General features: G+C 36.9%; 3 protein-coding genes across 4 annotated transcripts; 1 reads left to right on the top strand and 2 right to left on the bottom strand.

Annotated features, from left to right (window-relative positions):
- The first annotated feature begins 1084 nt into the window (after positions 1 to 1084).
- LOC17885943 (short-chain dehydrogenase reductase 5) lies at positions 1085 to 2247 on the top strand. 2 transcript variants are annotated; one of them, XM_023782484.1, is made up of 2 exons: positions 1085 to 1189; positions 1278 to 2247. In XM_023782484.1, the coding sequence occupies exons 1-2, from the start codon at positions 1176 to 1178 to the stop codon at positions 2038 to 2040; spliced, it is 777 nt and encodes a 258-aa protein (XP_023638252.1). In that variant the 5' UTR covers positions 1085 to 1175; the 3' UTR covers positions 2041 to 2247. The 2 variants fall into 2 exon arrangements, with proteins under 2 accessions (XP_023638252.1, XP_023638253.1); XM_023782485.1 differs by having other exon boundaries at positions 1108 to 1189; positions 1281 to 2247.
- Positions 2248 to 4628: 2381 nt separating this feature from the next.
- On the bottom strand, positions 4629 to 6093 carry LOC17886931 (UPF0301 protein CHU_1773). Its single transcript, XM_006291452.2, has 3 exons — positions 6078 to 6093; positions 5679 to 5902; positions 4629 to 5555 (listed from the first exon to the last, which is right to left on the bottom strand). Exons 2-3 carry the CDS (start codon positions 5821 to 5823, stop codon positions 4747 to 4749), a joined length of 954 nt encoding a protein of 317 aa, XP_006291514.1. The 5' UTR covers positions 5824 to 5902; positions 6078 to 6093; the 3' UTR covers positions 4629 to 4746.
- Positions 6094 to 6884: 791 nt separating this feature from the next.
- LOC17885350 (pentatricopeptide repeat-containing protein At3g29230) lies at positions 6885 to 9136 on the bottom strand. The gene has a single exon (XM_023782119.1). The coding sequence runs from the start codon at positions 8905 to 8907 to the stop codon at positions 7102 to 7104; it is 1806 nt and encodes a 601-aa protein (XP_023637887.1). The 5' UTR covers positions 8908 to 9136; the 3' UTR covers positions 6885 to 7101.
- Positions 9137 to 12692: the final 3556 nt, after the last annotated feature.

Raw genomic sequence — 12692 nt, 5'->3', positions numbered from 1 at the left:
AAAGCCATGGCTGGTCAGTCAAACAAAGTAGTCTGTAACACTAATCAAATAATTAATCAAAATCTTTTTAGCATTTTCAATGTCAACAAAATTATTAGCTTAAGCTTCGGCATGAGATAAGGAAAGCAGAACATGGTCACTCGTTCACATATCCCATCATTTGCGGACAGATCAATCTGGCTATTAACTCTATAGCACCGTTAACTCAGTCCATCTTAACCACACATATTTTTTCTTATCAACATTGTCAGAAGTATTATTATTTTTCGTTTTTTTTTTTTGTCTGTTTATAAATTTTATAGTGTCGTGTTGTCAAGGTGAATTGGTGATTCACAAAAAAAATACAAATATTGGCAGAGGTTGGTGATAATAATTGTAACGTACACACCGTCACCTCTTCTAGTGGATCTTACATTTATTTTCGATATGTGAGTCTATTTTGTGTGGATTCCTATGTCCATTCTGGTTCGTAAATCTACATTTATCGTATTGTTATTATGTTATGTTCGGGAGACTTTTAAATATTTGTTTACCGACCTTACAAATTATCACAGTGTTTTGTCGTTATTTGTTCAGTTTCGGTAATCACTTCTCGGAAAACCACTCAGCTTAAAACTACTCCAAAATAAGCATATTTCTTAGATGTATAATTTTTTCAAATGTTTACCAAAACAAATAGATCCTCTTTAATAATAAATAAATAAATAAAAAACTAAATTGCCTTGGTCCAGTGGTAAAGGAAGATAAATCCCGCCACCTGGACTTGAGTAGCATTAGCCACAGGAGTTCGAGATTTAACATGATTTCCCCCGGTCCTAGAAAATTAGTCTATAGATTTAGAAAACCTTTGAGATTACTCCTGAATTAAAAAAAAAAAAAAAAAAATACAGCGTGACCAAATTAATTATTTAAATTTTTGTTTTGTATATATAAACTATTATATTTTCTGAAACCATTAAACCTAAAATAATACATAAAATAAAACATAAAATATTGTAGTTTGGCAGAGTTTAATTATTAAGAACGTGAGAAACGTTGAAATGATTTAAATATTGGAACCGCAATTATTGGTTACCTTCACCATTATAAATCCTTCCAAATCTCTCAGAAAGAAAAGATGATACATTCAATTTTTAGTAGTGACATTTTTGAAAAATTAAAAATACAACAAAACTATGTCTGGACTAAGGCAAGTGTTTCATCTCTTACACAACTTCATTATGCTTAGGTACTAACATACATACGTTTATTAATTTATTACTTTGTTTCTGTAACAGAAGATTAGATGGCAAGATCGCAATTATTACAGGCGGAGCTAGTGGGATCGGAGCTGAAGCGGCTAGGTTGTTCACTGACCATGGAGCTAAAGTGGTCATCGTTGACTTACAAGAAGAGCTTGGCCAAAACGTCGCCCTATCTATCGGCCTAGAGAAAGCGAGTTTCTACCGTTGTGATGTGACCGATGAGGCTCAAGTTGAGAAGGCGGTTAAGTTCACCGTTGACAAACACGGGAAGCTTGACGTTCTTTTTAGCAACGCCGGGATCTTGGAACAGCCCGGAAGCTTTCTTGATTTGGATCTTGATAGGTTCGATCTTACCATAGCGGTCAACGTCCGTGGCCCGGCTGCGTTTATCAAACACGCGGCACGGTCCATGGTGGCTAGTGGTACTCGTGGTTCTATTGTATGTACCACGAGTATCGCGGCCGAGATTGGTGGTCCAGGGCCTCATAGTTATACTGCCTCTAAGCACGCGCTTCTCGGGCTGATTAGGACAGCTTGTGGTGGGTTAGGACAGTATGGTATTAGAGTCAATGGAGTTGCACCGTACGCGGTTGCAACAGGGTTGACTAGTATCAATGAGGAGACGGCTAAGATGGTTGAAGGATATTGTGAAGCTACGGGTAATCTCAAAGGCATAGCACTTAAAGCTCGTCATGTGGCTGAAGCAGCTTTGTTTCTTGCTTCTGATGAATCTCTTTATATTAGTGGTCAGAACTTGGCGGTCGATGGTGGTTTTAGTGTTGTTAAGCTTGCTTAAAAGAGATATAAGACTCTCTTTACATTTTAATTCTTGGATATTTTAATGTATAATTTTGCTTAATAATGTGTGATCTTTAAGATCATTGTGGTTGTACTTGTATGTTAGGTTAGGTTCTTGAATTTATATGATCTTGTTCTTGTACCTTTTACCTTTGAGTTTAATGGATGTCGTTACCTTATCGTATAAAGTTGTTGATATGATGAAGTGGTATTGAAGAAATCCAAAATTGTCATTACTTCGTCTACCCTACATTAGCGATTAGGTTTCAATAGAGTGGATAGACTGAATTTTTTCATTGAATTATGTTTTCATGTTTTTTTTTCCGCTATGGAGCCATTTGTATAGATTTATAATTTTTCTGTTATATTCTAAACCGTTTTCATTTTTTAATGAAATATTTACATTTTTAGCTTAAAATTTGCATTTTGTTTTTTGAATAACTAAGAGGTTCTGGGCCGAAACTCATACATCCCCTCAATCACGAAACCAGAACATGTTTAATAGTCTCGTCCCAAGCGCTACTCGAACCGGCTACCTCTTAACTTTTGCCTGAAATCTTTACTAATTGAGCTCTTAGCACTTGATAAAATTTTACATTTTTTAGAATGTTTCATAGACATAAACACGGTTAAATATAATATAAGCATTAATAAAATAAAATAAATATTATTATGAACTTCAAATAAATTCATGCTCAATCAAGATTTTGGTTCAAGTTTTCCTTAAGGTTTATAAATAAATAGTATACAAAGTAAATTCTATACAATAGTGCGGGAGGGTGACTTAGTATCACCCGGTTAAGTCTATGGTCAATGAACAATCTAACTGCTTTACCTCTAATCCCAAATAAGAGATCAGTTAACTATAAGACCATATACATGAGTAAGAACAAATAATTTTCTTACACGGCATTGCTAAAAAGAACGTCAAACTTCCCGTGTTTCTCAACAGTAAACTTAACCGCCTTCTCAACTTCGGGCTCATTGGTCACATCGCAACGGTAAAAACTCGCTTTGTCTAGCCCTATAGAAACGGCGACGTTTTGGCCAAGCTCTTCTTGTAAGTCAACGATGACCATTTTAGCTCTATGGTCAGTGAACAACCTAGCCGCTTCAGATCAATCCCGCTAGCTCCGCCTGTTATAATTGCGATCTTGCCATCTAATCTTCTGTTACAGAAACAAAGTAATTGTAATAAATTAATAAACGTATGTTAATTTTGTATGTTATGCATAATGAAATTGTAAGAGATGAAACACCTTGCCTTAGTCCCGACATAGTTTCGTTGTATTTTTAACTCTTTAAAAATTATTACACAACTAAAATTGAAATGTATATATTTTCTTTGAATCTCGAATGATATATACAATGACGAAGCTAAGATAAGCAATAATTGCGCATTAAATATTTATTATTTAACTTACTGTAAAACGTTCTTCACGCTATTAGTTATTAAACTCCCATCCACCAAACTATATTATTATTATTATTATTTTATTTTTATTTTATTTTTTGTTAGTAGAGTACTACATTATTGTACAATATAATTAGTTTTTGTGCATCACTACTATTCAACTTCAGCAACACGACACCAAGTTTTAGAAGAGCCAAAAAATGTAATACGAAAAATAAAAATATTTCTTCTAACGTTCTTGATAAGATTAAATATGTGTTTTAGATGGGCTTAGCCATACTAAAAGCTGTATGCCTATATATATATATATATATATTTAATTTTTTTTTTTTGAGTGTGTATTTATCATCTATTTAGTTTCATTGATTTATTGAATTACATCATTTTGAGTTTTTTTTTACATTTTTGCATATTTAAATAGGTTTTCCATATATCTTGTATACATTATACATATTGAAATTTTTTCAGGTTCTTAAAAGTTAAAACATCGACATCAGTATAACATTTGTGAGTTTCTCAAAATATAATATTTTAATCAATATTTAACAAATGAATTATTTATTTAATTTAATTGTTAAAATTGTATCTGACAAATCAGAGAAAGGCAAGTGCTAATAGTTCAACTGGTAAAGATCTCTGGCAAAAGTTTAGAGGTCGCCGGTTCGAGTTGCGCTTGGGACGAAACTATATAATATGCTTTGGTCTCGGGCCTGAGGGGATGTATGGGCTTCGGCTCAGAACCTCTTTGATTATTCAAAAAACATCACCTAAATGAGGAACACAAAGAACATCACCTAAAACTCTGACTAATTTTTACAATACTTTTTATTATTTTAATATTTAAAATCTCTATGAGATATGTCGAATTGAATTGTTCTTAAGAGATATGCAAACTCGACCTACACCAACGAGTGACAATCGAGTAGCATTAAAGATACGAAGCAGAATCAGATGTTACTCGATCAACACCGTCAAGTGATAGTCAATTAGCAGCACATACGCAGAGCAGATTCAAGCGTCACTCGACCTACAGCCGAGTGACACTCGACCTACAGCCGAGTGACACTCGAGTACAATATATTTGTTACAGAAAAAAATTCAAAAACATCTAACAATAACATCAACAATCCATTTTCTCATAATGTCATTTGCATTAAGTATATGACATTAAATGAGAAACAAACAAATATAAAATTAGTGATGGATTTATAATACATACATTGATAAAACATACACAATAGTCAACTCATACCATATAACATTAGTGAAAAAGCATTACAAAAACAAGATTTAGATAACAGAGCCTGTTTGAGGCCCAATAAGCCCAAGAACCTCATCCCAAAGACCATGGCTTTGGACAGCTGAACCAAGCTCCACAACGCTGGAGCTACAAGCAGCAACTGTCCAATACCCTCCCAAGATCTCTGCTTTCAACTGTTCTTTTTCCCAACCACAGTACCCATCAAAGAATCTAAGCTCACTTCTTCCAACCAAATTCCTCTTCACCATTTCTGCAGCCAAGCCTACACTCTCTCTCGTCCCGTAGTACAATCCTCTCATCACTTGTCTGAACACTCCGCTCTTACCAACCTCGTTGTCTCCACCACTCCTTGGACTCACCAAGAACAACCCTTCTTCCAAAGGTCCACCAAAGAAGAGTCTTTTGTCTGAAAACGTTCCTGCCATGTCTAAAACCGTTGATTTGGTCTCCTTAATCGACATCAGTGATGGGCGGTTGAGGATGACTCCTATTGGACCTGAGGGTCCAACAGAGAGGAGGAGGATCACCGTCTTTTCGAAGATGTGGACACCGTCTAGCTTCTCTGTGGCGATTAGAAGGCAGCCTGTCTCTGGCTCGTGGATCTTGTGTGCCCATTTGGTTCCTATTGTGATCCGTGAGGTCGATGATGACGGATAGTCAACCACCATGTCCGGGTTAGACCATGAGGAAGGATCTTTCTCAGACGTTGCAGCTTCTTCTCCTGCAACAAGCCTTGCCCTGAACTCCCTCCAGTCAGCATCTGCTGTAGAATTGTTGTCACACTCCTTGAAGAGATCAGCATCATCGTCCAGTGGCTTCCATGAATCTGAAAGGGAACCTACTCAACCAAAATGCTCTCATCAGCTACTCAGACAAGCAAATTCCCAAACTAAGACATGTAATTTTTGGTACTCAGGCAACTCTCATAGATCAAAATGACCATGAAAGAGATCTTACTTACAATTTACAGAGATCGGAGAAGCAACCTTCCTGGTGAGAAATTGGCAAGAATTTTTCTTGGGGCAAGTAAAGATTCTGGATTTGATGAACGGGACAAGCTCTTTGTTACCAGAGAGTGATCTTGATGTAAGAAAACAAGCCTCCATGTTACTCTATCCCACTCTCTCTCTCTCTCTCTCTCTCTCTTATCTTTCTCTTTTTCTCTGACTCAATTCACTTTAGTACCTATGAGAAGAGAAGACAGAACACAAAAGTAACATCTAAATATAAGAGACTAGACAATTGTGAACCACAGGCTGAATGTGTTAACTTCTAAGGGTCCTAGTCAGAGGAATGGGCAATGGATATACCTAAACCTTATAAGCCGTTGATGTATTTAAAGATAGACATTTCCATATACCTTTGGATTTTGGATAAGAGACAAATCTTTTTATCACCTCTTTTTGATGATGTGTAGGCCTAGTGGCCACTCAAGGTTTGCCTCTGCAGTTACTTACCCACTCCTGTGGAAAAAAGAACATAACAATTATTATATCCACCAACTAGATAATAAACTCAATCCCCAAAATCTCTCTCACCTCTCTCAAGTTTTGTTCTTTTTTATGTAAATCTGTAAAATTTTGGATCATTCATGAAAGGGTCTTAAGCTAATGAGCTCGTAGACTTTTTGTTTTTGGGTATGATCAAAGTCATCTATTGCGGATGGAACAAATCAAAAGAGGCACTATCAGTGGTCCTGTTTTCTCCATTATTGTATTACTATTTCAAAGGACATCACTTCAAAAAAGGAAATTTAAGATCAACTCAAAATCATTAACACATTGATTTTGTAATAAAATAAGCTCCACGACTTTGTTCTAATTTGACTATCTAAAAAACATTCAAGTCTAACAAAACTAGTTGGTTCGTCCATAGGTAACATCATCACCAACCGGTACGTCATTATACTGACGTCCAATGGTAATACATCACCAACAATATATCATCAGTGAAATTTGAATATAGACTTATACAATTCAAGTCTTAAGGATCACCTAACCATGTTTTGTTTGATCTTTTCCACAAAAGTCACAATATTACTTACAGTGAGGGTGTTTGAATGTGTTTTTTTCCTGGATGATTCTTCTTTTGTTACTGTCATCTTCAAGGTTGATCACAGAACCTGTTGTGAGATTAAGATCCAGAAACTCCATCTCTGAAGTTAGTATTGCAAACAAGGTGATTGAATTATGTCGTATATACAATATCCATCGTCCAATTTTGTGAATTACAAGGATAAAACCATCTGTGTTCCTCTGGAAAATGAACTACAAATTTATGGCCTAGACCAGACTGTTGAATGCTGGTGTACACAGCCTATACCTAATGATCTTGACAATGTGGCTTTGACGAAATTTTTGCATCGCGAACATAAACTAATTAATTTATCCAACAGCAACCAGCTCACCGGTATCTGGAGGTTCATTTAGACTACCAAGCATCTGATATATTTGATCAGATTTTGGGTGTGATTTGTCCAAAGCTGTAAATTCGTGTATCCCATCCTCCAATTCAACCGAACTAGCTCCTGATGGTTTCTCTACTCCCATACTCTTCATCTTTGATCTTATATCAGCAACCCCTGCCCAATCCTCTGCTGCTGCATAAATATTTGACAGCAGTGTATAGTTTCCCGGATCAGAAGGGTCTAACTTAACTAGGTGATCAAGGACTTCCTTAGCAATATCCACCTTGTTATGCATCCTGCACGCTCCAAGAAGAGCACCCCAAATAACAACATTGGGTTGCATAGGCATAGTTTGGACAACTTTAATCGCTTCCTTTAACCGGCCCCCTCGACCTAATAGGTCAACAAGACAACCATAGTGTTCAATTTGTGGAACAAGATCATACACTTTCTCCATCGAGTAGAAGTAATCTATGCCTTCATCAATGAGACCGGCGTGGTTGCAGGAACACAAAACAGCAATAAACGTAACTTTATCGGGCTGGATCCCTTCCTTTCTCATCCTTAAAAAAAGCTCAATTGCTTCCTTACCGTGGCCATGAACGCCAAGACCATGAAGCATACTGTTCCAGGAAACGAGATCCTTCTTGGGCATGTTGTTAAAAACATCAAATGCTTTTTCAACGCTACCACATTTCGCATACATATCAAGTAGTGCATTTAACACAGAAGCATTCGAGTTGAGGTTAGTCCTTTTAATTATGGAATGAACCCTCATTCCTAACCCGAGCAAACCAGACTCGGCACAAGCAGCCAATATACTAATAGCAGCCGCGGCATCAAATCTCAATCCTGAAGCAACCATTTGGTCGACTAATCTATCAGCCTCCTTCATAAGACCCTTCTCTGCATACCCAGCGATAATTATCGTCCAAGTGACCACATTTTTAGCCGGCAATGGCATCTTATCAAACATAATTTTAGCCATTTCCATATCTCCAGCTTTACTATAACCCATAACCATCGTCGACCAAGACACAGTACTTCTCTCAGGCATTTTCTCAAACAATTCAAAAGCTTTACTCATCTCTCTACATCTAGCATACCCATCCAACATAGTATTCCAACTAATCAAATCCCTTTGAGGCATTTCATCGAACAACTGGCGAGCATCTCTCAATTCCCCTGCTTTCACTAATCCACCAAGCATTGAATTCCAAGACACAGTATCTCTCTCACCCATCTTCTCAAACAACTTCATCGCCTCTCTAACACCTAAACCACCACATCTGCAATAACAATCAATGAGAGCATTGGGAACATAAATATCAGACGAAAGACCCAATTTTTCGATGTGATTATGAATCATCTTCACCACAGGTAACCATGATTGACCCGAACAAGCTTTGAGAAGAAACGGGTAAGTGAAATTATCAGCGAAAAGACCAAATCTTTGCATCTCAGAGAAAACGAAGAAAGCTTGATACGGCTGCGAGTTCAAAGCATGAGCTCTAATCAGAGAATTGCAGAGATGAACGTTAGGTTCTTGAACCTGATTGAAAACCCTAAGAGCTAAATTGGTTTGACGGCAAAGAGAAAGAGCTGAGATTAGCTTCGGTGCTATGTGAAGATCTTGATGAAGGTTCCTTCGAATGATCTGGGCATGAAGCTGCTTCACTTGGCTTAAATTAGCACACTTTGGAAGATCTTGGAGTCTCTCTTCGAAGATTCTCCGGGATGAAACCCATGTCGGAGCTCGGACAGGTAGTGATGACGTCATCATCAGTGTCGGAGATAGTGTTGGATTAAGCTTTGAAGATGGGAATTAGGGTTTGCATAATGAAGAAGAAGAAGAAACAGAGAGATTTTGAGAAACTTTTAAGAAGATTGAAGAGTGATAAAAACTGATAAGTAACTTATGGATATTATCCTTAGCATATAAGTTCAAATGAATCACACATATATAAGAGTTAGACACATTTTTGTATTTGGGAATGGGCTGCAATGCAATACATAAGACAAGACTAGGTTGGTGTATGAATTGATTTTGATGGTTCAAACTTCAAACGTACCGTTACAAATTGAGTTTGAAAGGATATATTATTATATGGTGTTTATATTTTCATCAGGCTAAGCACTTGGCATTCATTTGGGATAATCCAAAAAAAACTCATTGAAATTGTCATAGTGATAGTTTTTAGAGATCACACCTCTCACTACATTCAGTTTCCCATATGACAACTTCACTGAGGTTATGTGGGAGAAGAGTCATAAAACAATCACACTTTGCTAAACTTACGAACAACTTCTCTAACACAACTGTTAGGTGTGTACCTCGTGCTCAATGGAAATCTTCAAGTACACCGATATGTCTGTGAATATGATCACGAACTCGAACTCTTGAAAAACCATGTTCATCAACTCATGAATGCTGTTGGAGCATTCGTCAATCCAAATAACATCACCACAAACTCGTAGTGCCCATATCTAGTTTTGAAATTTGTCTTTTGAATTTCCGCCTTATCAAAATCTGATGGAATCCTGACACCAAAACTATATTAGAGGACCAAGTAGCCTCTCTAAGATGATCCAACAACTTATCAATCCGCAAAATAGGATACTTTTTCTTCACTGTGACTCGATTAAGTTCCCAATAATCCATAAATCGGAATTCATCCTTCTTTTTAAGAAACAACACTAGTGCTCTCCACAATGAACTGTTCTCACATATAAAAACCTTATCCAACAATTCTTCCAACTACTTATTCAGCTCTGTCCAGCTGCTTCTTCAGCTCTGCCAAGTTGGAGTCATTTAATAAGGAGCCTTAGGTATCAATATTTTTCCGATTACAACTCAACCTTGAAGAGATCAGATCGTGACGACAGTAACCCCTGTAATGACTGAAAAATATCTTCACTGTAAAGACTGAAAAACATATTCGAACTTGTGAACAACTCGAGTATCTTCAACCGCAACCTATCCAACAGTCTCCAACCGCAAATAATCTCGTGATCTCTTTTGTCTGCATATGGCCAAGATCACGAGATCATTTGAAGTCAGCCTCACAGGTTAGTAGACCATCCTTGCTTTTAAAAGCGACACGTCCCTTGTGGCAATTTAGATGCGCTCTATGCTAGCCGAGCCAATCTATGTCTAAGATGACATCATATAGGTTCATAAAAAAAAATGATCAAATAGCCTGGCATAGACTCCCCAACCACATGAACATTCAAATTATAAAACGACCACGAATAGCCAGAATATTTCCCTCCAGCAACTCGAACGACTCCCAACTGCTCGTCGGTTCACCACCAGTATTTTCCCGCTTGGCTAATTCTGGAGTCACAAAACAATGAGACTCTCCAGAATCAAATAACATGTGGGACTCAATACCTCTCATGATTAAGGTCCCTACATAAGACTCATCAGCTAAGATCCCTAATACAACACCGTGAGGAAAACAATCTCAACTACTACCACCTCTCTCTGATGCAACTTGGGACATTTTGACTTGTTATGCCCCACCTCCTTGTAGTTGTAGCACACACGAATATCACTCCTTTGAGGAAAATTCCCAACAATGTGGTCCTTCCTTCAACACATGAAAAAAAAATACTTGGAGTTAAACTATGCATGAGTCCTCCAAGTTGCAACACCCCTCCACCAAAGATGTGTATTAGCCTTCATCAACTTAAGGTAAAATCTGAGCTCTTCTACAACCGCAAACCTCGACTACACTTCAGCCATTGGTGGTACGCCTAAAGCCAGAGTTGATACCCTTTTTGGTAGCTTTCCAACAATCTCTCAATAAATCTGCGATGTTATCATCTCAAGCATGACTAACACCGACTGCAACTCCTGCAACCAAATATATATTTTAGTTACTTCCTAAAATAGTTTTTAAATACAACATTTTTGCTAAATTTAAATTTTATAAGTTGTACATCTAACATGTCATTATATATATATATATATTAATTTTAATCTTGAAATTTGTTTTAATGTGATTGTTACTAGTTAGCTCAATCTTAAAGTTAGCTCAATTTTAAGATTTTTTTTTATTTTTTTTAGGGAAAATTGTGAGTTATGCCTTGTACAGTGACAAGTGTTTTACTCGGTGTCATTTGTTCCCCTACCTTCTCCCGTCTGCCACAACGTGTACACTAAAAGACGATTATACTCTCCTTCTAATGAAGCCTACAAACTGAAAGTGACCTTTTATACACTTCTTCTCTCTTTTCATATCTCTTGTATCTCTCTCTCCTCTATCTCTCTTCTTCTTCTTTCATTTTCGTCTTTCTTCCTCCAATAACAAACCAAGGGATTTCATATTCCACCAGCGTTTGCTCTAACAAAATAATATCAATCAGCTTTGCAGATGCTCCCTAGAGATTATGTGTTGTATTTTTGACGAGCTAATTTCGATGGAAAAGATATGGTAGACTATATCCTGTGAACCAGTTCCGGTGGACCAAACTTGTCTATTTTACTAAGTAATCGTGTCCATCACGTATATCTTCTAAAGCCATAAGGGATCGACCAGATGATGAAACAAGTGATGCGTCTATGGAAGATATCATCTACGATCCACCTACGATCAATCTAGGTTTACACTTTGGATCACACATTTGTCTGTAGATGGATCAGATCCCGTGAACTAGTTCCGGTGGACCAAACTTGTCTATATTTACTAAGTAATTGTGTCCATCATGCAAATCTTCTAAAGCCATTAGCGAATCGACCAGCTGATGAAACAAGTAATGCGTTTATAGAAGATATCATCTACAATCCATCTAGGTTTACACTATGAATCACACATTTGTCTGTAGATGGACCAGATCCCGTGAACTAGATCCGGTGGACCATATCTCATGGATTAGATCTGGTCCCCAGATCCGGTGTACCATATCTGGTGGACCAGACCCGATGTCTGTAATATGTCCATATTTTGTTTCCTAACTTGTTGTTCATCGTACGTATATAGTAAACTAAGGGGGGGATAGTGGATCTGTGATTTGGATGTATTTAGATACTTTTAAATTTTAGGGAATTTAGAGAGATTTTAGGGAATCTCATGATTTATAAAGTGATTTCAACAAACTCTGTAGAATTTTAGTTACAAATATTTAGTGGTAATTAGTAGAATTTTAAGGCATTTGAGAAAGTTAAAAATAAAATAAAATTGATTTTCATAAAACTAAAAATTGTTTTAGAATTTTTACCAAAAAAAAAAAAAATTGTTTTAGAATAAACTTACCACGTTGTAAACATAATAGGGATCTCTGGCGCATTCTCATTCAACAAAAGAGGCAAAAGATTTTTATTAGAATTTGAAAGGTTCCACCGATTGTAAACAGAGTAGAAGGGTCGTGATCTTCACCGGTGAGGAGAGACTGAGATAGAAAGAGACGCAGAACGATCGGTTTGTGTTGACGACGTGATCTAGATTCTAGAGAGTTATTCTAGAGCTCTTTCCACAAAACAGTGTATCGATTCTCTCTGTGATAATAAAGAGTATAGATTCTTTCTTATCAATTGGTGCGTGAGCTCGGATCGAATAGAACGTG

Source organism: Capsella rubella, unplaced genomic scaffold (assembly GCF_000375325.1).
Source record: "Capsella rubella cultivar Monte Gargano unplaced genomic scaffold, Caprub1_0 scaffold_5, whole genome shotgun sequence".
In the NCBI taxonomy this organism is placed as follows: Eukaryota; Viridiplantae; Streptophyta; class Magnoliopsida; order Brassicales; family Brassicaceae; genus Capsella; species Capsella rubella.
Note: the sequence above shows the minus strand (reverse complement) of the source record. Positions and strands in the feature narration are given on the sequence as shown.